At 26.7% G+C, this 14,339-nt stretch overlaps 3 protein-coding genes across 3 annotated transcripts; 1 reads left to right on the top strand and 2 right to left on the bottom strand.

Moving 5' to 3' along the window:
* Window positions 1-1,322: 1,322 nt before the first annotated feature.
* On the bottom strand, window positions 1,323-2,284 carry Rpl37a (ribosomal protein L37A). Its single transcript, XM_072888205.1, has 3 exons — window positions 2,090-2,284; window positions 1,707-1,835; window positions 1,323-1,499 (listed from the first exon to the last, which is right to left on the bottom strand). Exons 1-3 carry the CDS (start codon window positions 2,261-2,263, stop codon window positions 1,353-1,355), a joined length of 450 nt encoding a protein of 149 aa, XP_072744306.1. The 5' UTR covers window positions 2,264-2,284; the 3' UTR covers window positions 1,323-1,352.
* Window positions 2,285-3,075: 791 nt separating this feature from the next.
* Window positions 3,076-7,697, top strand: LOC140663440 (SH3 domain-binding glutamic acid-rich protein homolog). Its single transcript, XM_072887608.1, has 5 exons — window positions 3,076-3,448; window positions 4,236-4,418; window positions 4,582-4,731; window positions 5,462-5,502; window positions 5,583-7,697. Exons 1-5 carry the CDS (start codon window positions 3,404-3,406, stop codon window positions 5,746-5,748), a joined length of 585 nt encoding a protein of 194 aa, XP_072743709.1. The 5' UTR covers window positions 3,076-3,403; the 3' UTR covers window positions 5,749-7,697.
* Window positions 7,698-7,929: 232 nt separating this feature from the next.
* Kri (uracil phosphoribosyltransferase krishah) lies at window positions 7,930-13,404 on the bottom strand. The gene is made up of 7 exons (XM_072887607.1): window positions 13,115-13,404; window positions 12,810-12,852; window positions 12,340-12,489; window positions 12,098-12,242; window positions 11,875-12,005; window positions 11,709-11,772; window positions 7,930-8,164 (listed from the first exon to the last, which is right to left on the bottom strand). The coding sequence occupies exons 1-7, from the start codon at window positions 13,240-13,242 to the stop codon at window positions 8,112-8,114; spliced, it is 714 nt and encodes a 237-aa protein (XP_072743708.1). The 5' UTR covers window positions 13,243-13,404; the 3' UTR covers window positions 7,930-8,111.
* Window positions 13,405-14,339: the final 935 nt, after the last annotated feature.

The following is a 14,339-nucleotide window of genomic DNA, read 5'->3' as shown; positions in this document are numbered from 1 at the left end:
ACAGAAATTAATTAAACCAAATCCTCTTTGACATCATATTTTATGATAAAATGTCTTTTTTTTTTATCTTTTCAACAATTATAGAAATTATATTTTTGGCTCGATGTAAAAAATTCATAAAATTTACAATTTTTTAAGAAAAGTATTTAAAAAGTTTTGTGTTCTTGTGAAATTACTTCTAATACGATTTTACAAAATCTTCCTTTGTAACTGCGATTGAATGACAAATACATTTATTATTCTTATGTAATGTCTAAAAGAATGTTATGGTGATGGTGCAACGTTAATAGCTTGACATTTGTCTTCTAAGACTGTGGTATTTATTTTTGTATAAAACACAAATTGAGACTTATATGTTAAAATAAGTGATGTTATAGTCCACTTTATAGATGATCTATAAAATATCCGTTCGTGATCGAGAAAAATGGTAGTCAATAGTACCTTCTTGCAAATACGTTATTTCTTAAAGGCTAGTTGATTTTGCTTTACAAAGAATGCTACTATATTAATGAATAAAATAATGCTAATGAACGATTTCTATTTTAATCATTTGCTCAACGAATATAACGATGTCTTTAGCTTCACAGTTCAAATAATTATGATATGAAATTTCGATTATTATAATAGTATGAACTGCATAAGCGTAATCTTTTGAAGACAATAAAATTACTTGTATATTTTATTGAGTTTAAATAATATATATATATATATATATACTATGATATTAGTAGTATGATTTTTAAAACATTCTTAAAATAGGTAAAATTTGTAAAAATTAATGTATACATTTATATTTAAATACAACTCTTGTTTCTTTTTTTTTAGAATATAATTATAACATTGGCTAAAAAAAGAGATAAGCTCTTAAAATTAATTTGTTTATAATTGTTAAACTGATACCATATAAGTATTCTATAAAACTTTATAAAATAAGCATATAATGATTGATATAATATCTTGTTAGAATAAATAATTAGTTTCGTTATGTATGTGAAAAAATCATTGATATAGTTATTTCAATACTTATAATTCCCGTTCAATAAATGCAATAGTTTATTATAATTAGTATTCATGTTTAAAACCATTTTTTTAAATGTAAAAAACTACTTTTTTGTATTAAACAATTTCTATTCATAAACAATGAATTAATAAAAAATAATGCAATAAGCAAAATTGTTTTTTTGTACAGTCGGCACAAACCTAATATAAAAAAATGGTCACTTTAATGAAATATATGATAATGTAAATTCGTTATTGTATAAATATATACCAATTGATATTAAAAATAACAGGTTTGATTTAAATAAAAAATTCACAGTAGATATTGATAAAAAGATATTTATTAGATATATTTACTGTTCTTTTACTTCACGTAATCGGCGCACTGCTGATCTTACTGAAGCAGCAGCTGTAGTAGAATATACCCATGCACCACCAGCGACTGTCCTCTTACATCGTTTGCATGACCAGATTCCTACAACGCTGCGTTTCATTGCTTCCTGTCCAAAAACAGAAAACAATATGGCTTAATTTCTTTCATACATTACTTACTTTTTGTAAATCACCAGATAATATAAAAGATTCATGATAATTTATAAAATGCATTTCTTAATAAAATCTTAATATAAAAAAATATCACAGAAAGATGATTTAAAATTGTATTTTTTTCCAGACATTTTATAACATTAATAAAGTGTAAAAATTACTTTGCCGCAAAAAGAGCAAGTGTACTTGCTGTGTTGTGTGATTTCCATTTTTTTCACCATTTTCCTAAGGGAGGCACCGTAACGAGTGCCATATTTACCGGTGATTCCGACCTTCTTCGTGCGTTTGGCCTGTTAAAAAATTCAAACAATTATAAAATATCTGCTGTACATAATTCTGACAATATTAACGCTCGATGCAAAAAACTGTCTCCAAAACATAACCTCGCTTTAAGGTTATATCTTGTACGATCATGTGAAAGTTAATATTCTACGATGAAATATAATTGTCAAAAGTTTCTCGAAAACAATCTCTTAGGTTTAGCAATTAATATTGGGTATATTTCGTTAAGATTTCTTACAAAAAGTTTGATAAAATATCTTACCATTTTAAATAGACGAATAACACCTTCGTAAAGAACCGGAAAGAGCTCGAGAGCGACAGAGAAAATTGTATGCCCGTTAAATTGTATCCCCACCACGACTCCTGTCCGCCATCTAGGGCGCGTTCGGGGAGACACTATTAGCGCTAACAGTGTCGTTCTGTCTTTGTTACTCATTAAAAGTTAAACAAAGATAGAACGACGCTGTATATACTGTGTCGGAGTGTCATATAACCGGAAGTGTCGTACGCGCCGGAAAGAAATGATTCGCAACATCGTCCAATTCAAATGAGCGCGGGAAAAGCTTAACAACTCAGACTAATTAATAGAATATTTTTCAATTTAATATCCGACTATTAAAAATATAATTAAAGCACATATATTGTATAAAAAATTAAATACGTAATAAAATTATTGTATATAATATAATCTTCTCTTGTAATAAAATATTTTATTTAGTACAAAGATATTTTCATCAAATAAATTACATAAATTATTTTTTGTTATAAATACGTATCGTGTATAAAAATCATGTTTTTAAATAATTTTTAAATTAATATAAGAAAAGATTTTATATATACAGTTTTTTTATATAATAAAGGTATACTAGATAATAAAAAATTAAATGATAAGAAATTACAAATTTTATCAGATTATAGAAATGCATGTTTACAAACATATGGAAATAAATATTTCTCGTTAATTTAATTTCATTCAAACTGCTAGTCAGTATAATAAATTATCGATGAAATTGTCTATAGGAATAACGTATATAAAAAAATATCACAAGTATAAATTTTTAAATAATAAACAAATTGTCAAACCTCTCTCTATTATTTATCTATACTCAATTTATATGTTTCTAAAGAATGACTTATCTTTTCATTATTTCAAAATACTATCTATATAAACATATTATGTCGCAACATAAGGAAACCGTGTTATTCATCCCTGGGGCGCGGCGGTAGAGAGAAAGAGAGAGAACCGGCCCCACTGAATGACGTAGCAGTAGCAGTAGCACCAGGCACCAGGCTAGGCAGGCAACGGAGAGCCCGGACTTAGGCCGGCCCGTCTCTCGCTCGTTAAATCAGTGTGTTACGCGTCAGCGTGTAAGCCAGTATAATCAGCTAATAACGTCTAGGTATCAGGAGTGACTGGTTGTTGGTGGTCGGCTACGTCTGAGTTGTGTCCGTCGTGTTCCTGTACTTCCGTACGTCCGGTCGTGGATCGGATCGGATCGGATCGGAGCGCAGCGAGAGAGTGTGTACGTCGTCGTATCCTAGGCAGCCAGCCAGCCAGCCGGTGGTACAGCCAACGATGGTCGTGAAGATCTACATATCGGGTATCAGCGGCAACAAGGAAGTGAGTTTCGGTTCTCGGCGATGACGATCGCGCGATACTCGATACATCGGGATGCTGCGGCGCCTTCACCCTGACCTGACTTGACATTGCGCGCACCAGATCGTCGTCGTCGTCGTCGCTGTCGTCGTCGCTGTCGTCGTCGCTGTATCAGGTTACAGTGCGAACGACACGCTCTCGCGGCTTCGGAGCGCGTAATAATCGGAGGACTGTCATTTGGGATACACGATATGCCCGTGTATTGCGTTTTTTAATAAATTCCTTTGGCGCTCGACAACAGACGCACACGCTCGTGTCATGCAAACTTTATTAACAGCTGATCATCGCGGGCCTCGTCGGGGTCTATTTATTTCAAATAAAAAGTCGGATCAACAATCCGGGTCGAATTTGTTATGTATATGTTTTAAGTTGATAGTGCTAGCTGTTACATTATATGACAAAATGATTTATGCGCGTGATCATATTTTTTTATTTTTAATTTTTAAATGTCGCAAGTATTTGTTGATAGTATTAATTATCATTATAGCGATTATTATTGTTAATCAGAAATTAATATTTTATAACAACATATATACTGTTGTATAAATTTCATCATTAATATAAAAAAAAAACTGGAACTAAAATTGATACTTAGCACTAATTTTTATTTTTCTGAATAAATTATGTACATAAATGTAGATTGCAAGTTATGATATTTACAATTGATTGTAATAAATTCATGTAATTGAATATATGCATTACAAATTAGTGAAAGTCTAAAGTTTTTAATCATGTAATAAATACGTTATAGGTGAAGAAAAGACAACAACGTGTGACGATGATTCTAGATAGTAAAAATGTGGAATACGAGATTATTGATATAACAGAGCCTGGCAAGGAACTAGAGAAAGAATTCATGCAAACTAATAGTAATGCAAGAACCAACAAGTATCCATTGCCACCGCAACTATTTAACGAGGATGATTATTGTGGAGTAATTACCATTTCTCTTTCACTATTTATATTTTAATCTTATTTTCAAATATTTTCAATTAATTCTACAAGCATGTTGTACACATATAACAGCAAAGATTATGATCTAAATGAGATATCGTATTTCTAATACAATACATATAAGTAGTAATTAAATTTTGCAGGATTATGAAGACTTTGATTTAGCAAACGAATTGGATGAATTGGAAAAGTTTTTGAAAGTGACGCCGGCAATCAGCACTGCAGAAATCACTCTTGATTCAAAATCTCAAAACGATGGAATTCAAGAGAATGGAAATACTTCAAGTCGAGAGGTAATATTAGTCCTTTGTTAGCTTATAAGAACTTTGTTAGTTTGTTTTTCAATTATCATATATTGACAGTTCCGAATTTTTTCTATGTCAAAAAATATATATATACTTTGACACAGGAAAAATTTGAAACTGTCAAACTATAGATTACCAAATAATAAATACATGACTAATTGCTATTTTTTAGCATATAAATAGTAAGTATAAAAAAATAGTTTGTCAACATGTATGTGTCCTACATATGTCAAACAATAAATACATGACTAATTGCTATTTCTAGTAATTAGTCATGTATTTAATATTTGACACATGTAGGACACATACATGTTGATACATTATATTTTTATACTTCCTATTTACATACCTTTCAAAAGAAACTAACATGTATAATGGTATACATTAATAAATGCTGTATTTTGTAGTTTTATAATAATAAAGCATTATTAACTGTATAATTATTTTAATTTGTCTCTCTCTCTGTCTCTCTCTCTCTCTCTCACACTCACTCACACACACACACACACACACACACACACACACACACACACACACACACACACACACACACACACACACACACACACACACACATAAGAGAAAACTTTCTCTTACCTATTTTTCTCTCTTTTTCTGTATTCACCAGCCTTATAATTTTACTACTAAATTTATATTTTATTACTTTATTTTATTATTATATTACTTTCTACATGTCTAACACATTTATTTCTTTCAGCCTTCCGCGGATAAAGAAGCAGATATAGTTCTCTCCGACAGGTAACTGATTTAATAAACAGATTATTATAATGTAAGAATATATTAAACATTAACAAAATTTATAATATTATTTTCTTTAGTTTACCAGAAAGAACAACTCTAGACAGCGAGAATAAAGCCTTAGATGATTCTAAACCGACTGAAGTAGATAGCGCGGCAAAAATCACTAGTGACGAGGGTGAACATGCCGAAGATAATGGAGATAAAAATGAGGAAAAATCCGACGACCAAGAGAAAGAAGAATAGATACGAGAGAGATATATATATACCTATGTAAAGTTGGAATATATTCCATACATCCTTCCTTTTCCACCCAAGCGTATTTTGCAAAGCTACGTTTATTACATTACTAAGGCTGAATGAAGGTACTGCCAAGATAATATTCTGTATTGTGGAAAGTCTGCTGAATGAACAGTACAAGTGACACGCATAGAGGACATACTTTTATAGAATATACTTTGTATTTTAGATCAAACGCATCTTCACACACCAATGTCTGTTTTCCAACAGGTTTGATTAGGTGATTGAAACAATTCTTTCATATTGGTGTCTTATAACACGTTTTCACCTTTATTGTTTATTATTTTGCATTGTTTCACACACACTGCACTGCACTCAATATTACAGCACTCTCGACAATGAAATTAAAGAATATAGATTTTTTTACGTTTTTTTTTCTTATTAAGTATGCAACTTTTTGATTATTATTGCAGAGTGCAAAACGTGTAAGAAAACATGTAGGATATAGCAACAGATGCGTATATACAATATCATTTGAAATATATAAAAAAAAAATATATATATATATATATAGATATATTTCTATTATAAATCGGATTTTTTTATATCTAAAAATATAATTGAATGTTATACACATGAAAAAATTTTGATATTTATATTATGATATTTAAAAAAAAAATCTCAAACATGTACAGTATTAAAGATAATTTTTGACTTGTTATTTGAATATTTCATGCGTTAAGATAAAAATTGTCTTTCCAAATATGCTGTAAAAAATCATTAATTTTTCTTCAACTTATTATGTATTACATATATATTAGAGAGAATTATATAGTTTTTAGAAAAAAAGAACAAAAGAGAAGAGATTTCTAGATCTTTATAGCTCAATTATAAATATCTATTTTTATTGTATAAATTTTTATTCATACTACTTATACGTATATATGACAGAATATACTACATATGATTCATAGCATGACATAATTTCATCGATACATGTGCACATGACTCATACTTATTATTCAACATAATGTAATTTCGCTATCAAAATCTTTGATTTTAATCAATTGTGATTATTAACTTTTCGATATTTAAAAAGAGCTCTATTTTAAAACACAGAAGAATTGAATATTTGAGATGTTTATAAGTTATATTGTAATATATAATATATAAGCATTTTCACAAAAAAAAGAAAAAAATTCTTACAACTACTACTATTGGGAAAAAATACAATAAATTCCTAATATGTAAGAAATCTTTTATTTATTTGGCACAAATAATATGTGAGATAATTTTAAAAAAGTTTTTCAAAAATAGTCTGTTCTAAAATAGCAGTACATGATAATGCAGCAATTGTAACAATTGAGAGGCCTATATAAATGATTTCTCTTATTGCTTTAATAACACATTTTCTTCTGGCGTTAAAAAAGATCTTGTGTAAATCTTATTACTTTTATATATCATTCAAATAATATCATTGTCATAACACATTTAGCTTCCTACATTTGCTATAAATTGCTTTGTTAAAAAATAAATGAGATAAAACATTATTTTTTTTGCTATTATAATTTTATTCTTCAACACGATACATTAAATTTATGATTAATATGCATATATAATTTATTGCAATCAAAGGAGAAAAATAATGACAAAGCTTGTATTCCTTGTTAACAACATGTCTTTCTTATTACAAAGATGGGGAAGCAGTAACAATAAAGATTCAATATATTAATGTTAAAATAAATTTTAACATTGCATTAGAGAGAAAGATAAATATATATATAATCAGTAGATATAACCAATTTATAAAAATAATATTCATTATACATTACATATGTGTATATATATATATATATATATATATATATATATATATATATATATATGGATCACAGCGATCATTGTTACAATGCATACAAGAATTTACTAATAAATACAACAATTCAAGCTTAAAATTCCATTTATATGCCCTTAGAAATCTATTTCTAATCATATATCACAAAACAACAAATATTATATTATCTAAATAGAGCTTTGGAGAATTTGATTAGTTCTATTTTTCATTGTAAAACATGGTAAGTACATCGATATGATATTCGAATATGCATGTTATTCTATAACAGACTTATATAAATATTTTTAAGCAGTATAAAAACATACACAAAATATATTTTTTCTTGACATAAAATATCTAAAAATATTCTTTACGCTTTTTTTAATTAAAATTATATAATATCTATATAGTCTGAGATTAATCTAGAAAAGTTGCAATATACATTTCTTTTTTATTTTTTACAGAATTTATATTTTTAAAAATTTACTAATTTTGATTAATTCAATTGAGATTCAACAATACTAGATATAATTCCTCAATTATCTTTCTCTTGTATACTTGGTGTCTCCACTACGACACGAGTACAGCCTGAAAGCAATAATTATCAATGTCTTTTTTATAATATTACGTTTGGCATATATAAAAGTGTTTACGTTTGAAAAGAATTCTTTATGAGAAAATTTGGCAACATTTGATTACACAAATCTTTGAATTAATTATTATATATTCTTATTAATATTCTAATAAAATATATTATCGACCAATATATTTACTTATATTCTTTTTTACAATAGCAATATATATATATATGTTTATATGTATATATATTAATCATCTAAAAATATTCAGAATATTCTCGATATATTAAACAATTTTTTATGAATAAGTTTTTTCACGAATGTACAGTTAAGTTTTTTGTGGAAATTTTTATTACTAATAATAAAACTAAAATAAATTTTTTAATTGTAATTGAAAAGATTAAAAAACGTATACAACAAAAAAATTTAATAATAATTATGTAATTAATGCAGAATTACATCATTTAATTAAATAATTATGTCATATCATTATGATAATGAATATATGATAAAACATGATTATACTAGATATATAAGTTATCTTTCATCTAAAAATTGGTATTTAAAAATATAATTTAAAAATATTTTACTAACAAAATTTTATTAATAAAAAATATAAAAATATTTTATTATGTAAATTTATTTAAATAAAATAATTGTAATTTATATAAAACTGTAATTTATATAAAAATATATAAAAAAACGTAGTTTCATAAAGTTGCCTTTATTTCACTTATATTATTTGATGTATTAAGTAATTAATAATTGATGTGCACATATACATATGTATATTTATCAATATTGGTACAATATATTTATTAAACAAATTTATTGTTGATACGTGAAAAAGATCGTAAACAATGTAAATAAACTTATAATTTAAGTAGTGGGGATATAATGCTTCTCATCTCAAATAACAGGAATTTACATTACATAAATTGTTGGTCTTACTAAGATATTACTGTGATTATTGAATGCAGCTTTTTCATAGGCACGTTATAAGGCAAATAGTTTAATAAGAAAGCTTTATAGACAATCTAGATCTTTTTAAGAATAAATTCTTTTGAACGGATTTTTTTGACTAAAGATATTCTTTTCTTTAAAATATTGCAACTGAAATTTTTTAGCTTTTAATTAAACATGTAATAATTATTACTTATTAAAAATTATAAATTATATTATCTTTATATTTCTTTTTTAAAACTTGTATGTAAAAGCTGCATAGTCCATTCAATGGGTATACCTATGTGTTTTTTTGTTGATATCAAAGATTTATAAAGTTCTATATGATGCTTTTTTCTTCAAGTTTCAATTATTGAGTTATAAATTGTATTTTGACCTTATTCTACATATTGTACATAGAATAGTTTTTAATGTATATGTACTGTTGTGCATATACCATTTCTTTGTTCTTAACTGACATTAACAATTAAGACTATTTCTTCCTAATCGCATCAAAATACTTATATGGCATCAAGTAAATAAATAAATTACATAATGCACTATACTATTTAATTCTCTTCACATTGAACAAATGTATTATATTTTGTCTACATTAAACTATTATAAATAACATTTGTACCCCTTTCGACTACAATGTACTAATTGTAAGAACATGTATATAATTATAAGTATCAATGTATACAAATATTCCATTAAAAATTACGTATAAAATGCAATAATTAAGAATGAAACAAAATTATTTAATTTTTATAATTTATCAATATAAGCATTTCAGACCATAAATCTCTTTATCCCTTTTCACATGTATATAGTGTTTCTTTTTATAAGTTTCAAAAATATACAGAAGTATAATTATTAAATTATTATAACATTGTATTTTCAGAATTGTTTTAATGCATTCTGACACATTTTAATGCATTTCATCACATTTCATATTATGCTTTTCTGTAGACATTTATATTATCTAACTGGATTAATTTCTTACAAAAAAAGATTTTTGTAAGATATATGTAACAAAAATAATACGTACAATGTATTATTTCAAGATACTATATAACATATAGTGAGGTATTTACTTTTCCGACAACAATTGAGTCAAATTATAAGAAATAAATTTTTAATATTATTTTAATTCAACTTTTCTTTAATTTTTAATTGAATACTTTAGAACAAATATTCAATTAATATGCATTGTTGAAAATTTAATAAAATTATGCTTTATATATATTATATGACTAAAAATTCACTAGTGCATATTGATTTTATTTCATATGAAATTTATATATGTATGCTAATACACATGTAAATGTAATATTATAAAAACTAAATCAGATAAAAAAAGAAAAAAAAAGAAAAAGATAAATAACTTAAGAACATTGTGTATATATTTTAATTAACATATGCTGTAATAGATAATAATAATTTTAACCTTTTTTCTTTCTATATACTTCTATACAAATAACGCACACGTCATATATTATACATACAGAAAACCTGACATTACTTAAGTACCATACTTACAAGTTTAATGTCAGTTAAGATTCTCGTTTTCTTAAATTCAATGAAACATTTTTTATAAAATAATAAAAAATAAAACAATCTTGAATATAACAATTTAGTGTAATGTCAAGCTCTTAATTATTTATCTATTAAATTGTTTACTTTTTAGTAGGACGGTGATTCCTCATGAATTTCTATTTAAGAAATGTGTATATACGTATGTATGTATGTGTTTGTATATATATATATATATGCAATATCTGAACTGATATTATCGCATATGATACTCAATTTATCTTAAAGCAAGATAATTTATGCAAATATTTTGTATGAAGTATGGCACATATAAAATTCATAATAGTTCTCTATAATGTCTACTATAAAACACAAGAGATTAGAAAAATTTGACAAAAAATTGTTGTCTGGTAAAAGAGACGTTATTGTAAAAATATCAATTATTTCACTTCGGTATTTTCAATTGATTCTAAGTACATTTAAAACAAATGTATTACTTACAGTCTTATCATACATAGAGAAAATCAAAAGAATATTTACAGCTACTAGATTTAAAACCCTCAAAAAATAGGTTTATAACAAAATTTGAATTATTTATATTAAATTGCTGTCTGCATTCTATTTCTATGACAAGTGTTTTCATAAATTTCACAAATCATGTAACTCAGTTATTCATATGACATATGTTAATATATATATATATATATATATATATATATATATATATATATATATATATATAACTTTAATGTCATCATAAATAAATTTTTAATCTTTTTAATTTTAATCATTGTAATTCAAAATTAACAACACCAAAAATTTATTTATGATAAAAAATGTTTTAAATTGCATAATCTCTAGCTAAATCTTTAAATATGTATTTAGAAATTGCAAAAAAATGCTTTTTTTAAATGTTTCATTGTTACATATCACTGTTAAATATCATATAACAAATAATGTTAAAATTTAATATTATTTTTGTAGCATATAATCATTCTTAACTGATTTTCTCTCGATTTTATTATGCATATTTCTCTTAGTGTATTATGCAGTAGTGAAATATAATTAATCCGTACCAAAGTATTTTTGTCCAAAATGATTTGGTGCAACAGTATGGATCTCTGATGTTAAAATCTTCATCTGCAGAAAAATATAATAATTTATTAAAGTGAAATATATGTATTAGAGCTAAATTTTCAATTAGACATTATTATGCAAATGGAAATATACAAGAACAGTTACCTTAGGAAAGGCAGTGACTAGAGATTTGGCTGCGATTGGTGTACAGAATAAATTTGATAGAATAATATTTTCTTCAAGCACATTATGCTCTTTCAGTACAGCTATAGCTTTTATAACAGTATTTCCTGTACCTATATGTGCATAAAAAAATATGTTCTAAATATTTTTTAGAGTGTCACATACACTTTTAATTATTATAATATAAATATTTTTCGACACTTACTCATTATTGGATACATCAATAAGACTTTTCTTTCAGATATATCATCTGGGAATTTAGCATAAACTACTCTAGCTTCATGAGTGTCTGCATCACTTTCTACCAATATCTTACCAATTCTGATACTACGACAACAATCTCTTAAACCCTACAAAAAACATTTATTCCATGATAGTTCAATAGTTTATTCTAACACAAAGATAGCCTTTAGATATATAATATGTTTAGCATTAATTTTATAATACCTGTTCCATAGCCTCTCCACTTCTTACTATAGATACACCACAATTTCCCTTCTGATATTTTAAACCTTTATATTTGGCACCAGTTGGAGTTGTTACCACACATTTTGTAAAAGGCAATTGGTTCAAACTCTCTTCAATAACTAGTCTGATCTAAAATATTCAAAAAAGATAATATTTTTGTCATAAAATAACATAGATCTATAAAAAAAAAACCACCAAGAGCAATCAATATATTTTGTTTCTTAATATCTTAAATAATTATTGATTTAAACTGGTGATCTCTGAATCTTATATAGTAAAATGTTAAAAAAAAAAGACTTTAAGCACAATGTATATTTTATATCTGATTATATCACACATATATATATTTTTATACATACATGCACATACATATTTAAATTATTTAAAATCTAACTATAGTGGGTGCTTTCAACATTATGTATAATATTCTAAAATCAAATATATCTTACCAAACGATCAGCATAAAACTTGAAATCGCTCCTTGTGGTATTCCTATAAAATGAGATCTATTAATAAGCGACTAGCTATCATTTCTAATAATTTGCAGAATTTAGCATTTAATTATATGTATATATCCAAATGTATATACTTAAAAGTATTCAATTAAATTTGACAAGTATCTACAATATGCTTTTCTGGTAACAAGAAACTGCAAAAGAGAATTGAAAAACAAAATTTAGATATATTTGCTTCTGATTACAATTTAATATATACATATTTGCTAATCGGAAAATACAACAAGAGTGTCACTTACTTATCCCGTAAAATGGTTTGCAACTCTTTCACCTGGTTGTTGCAGGGTAGAATTTTCAAGTTCGTCCCGTACTCCTCGATTTCGTGATTATCGTTCAGCAATTTCGTTGTGGTGTCCGTGCTTCCCATGACGTACGCGTTACACCACGTGTCACTGTTATGATACCGGTAAAATGATTGAATAATTATGTGCTCAGCACGTTTTACATTGCAATTACATTGCCTGCATCCTGCATTGACTTTACGATTACAAGCACAAGCCGAAACCAAGAGTGAAAAATCTCACAGATTGTATAGTTGTTAAATATATAGAGAAAATATTGACCAATCACGTGTCTAATACAAAATTACTGCGTTCCGCATATTAAACACGTGATTGGTTGATCTCTTTGTCATGTGCTTATATGTTTGTCTCGAAATTAATTGAAATACCTTTTGACTACCTCACGCTCTGTCCAAGATAGCCGCTGAAAAATTTGTTCATATTATTTCTAACACACACAAATATATAATGTATATTACACATATTTCTACTAAATATGCTAAAATTTTTTGAATTTACAAGAACCAGTTTGACCAAACTCTGGCCGACCAAATTAATCTTTCAAGTAATATATCTGCATTTTACTAATATTATTTTATCAATAATAAAATATTATTAATAGTAGAATTATTTTTATTAATTTTTATTGCCACCGACGAGATATTTGTCTCGTCGGTGTTATTGCATATGCATATGTAAAACGAAAGGTAATTAGCAATTCTGTCGGTTGGCAGCCCTTATTCTAGGATCGATCGAGATGCATACTTCGATAATCGCAATTCATCTCGAATCATGGTCAATCGTGGAACGCGCCGCGAATCGCTCCGTGTTTCTCGCGATTTTTAATTCGTTCAAAAGTGAAGCTCGCGTGTGAAAAATTATCTCTCGCGGTCAGTGTCGGATGTTCCTCGTAAGAGATTAAACGCGCACGTGGATAATGTGGCGCATCGCGGTTTCGGTCGACTCCGTGTCCGTTTGCGACTGCCCGGAATTCTCTTCCCGCTATCATCGTCCCGTAACGAGAAAGTGGAATTGATGCACGATAATCGACCAAATGTACGTATTTTATTTTATAATTAATTCTGCGTCGCTATTATCTGCATCTGAATTATTATTATTAACAATATTTTCGAATTTTCACATATTTGCTTATTCTCTCTCAATTCGATGTGAATCTTTTTAC

The sequence above is a fragment of the Anoplolepis gracilipes genome, chromosome 3 (assembly GCF_047496725.1).
Source record: "Anoplolepis gracilipes chromosome 3, ASM4749672v1, whole genome shotgun sequence".
NCBI lineage: Eukaryota > Metazoa > Arthropoda > Insecta > Hymenoptera > Formicidae > Anoplolepis > Anoplolepis gracilipes.
Note: the sequence above shows the minus strand (reverse complement) of the source record. Positions and strands in the feature narration are given on the sequence as shown.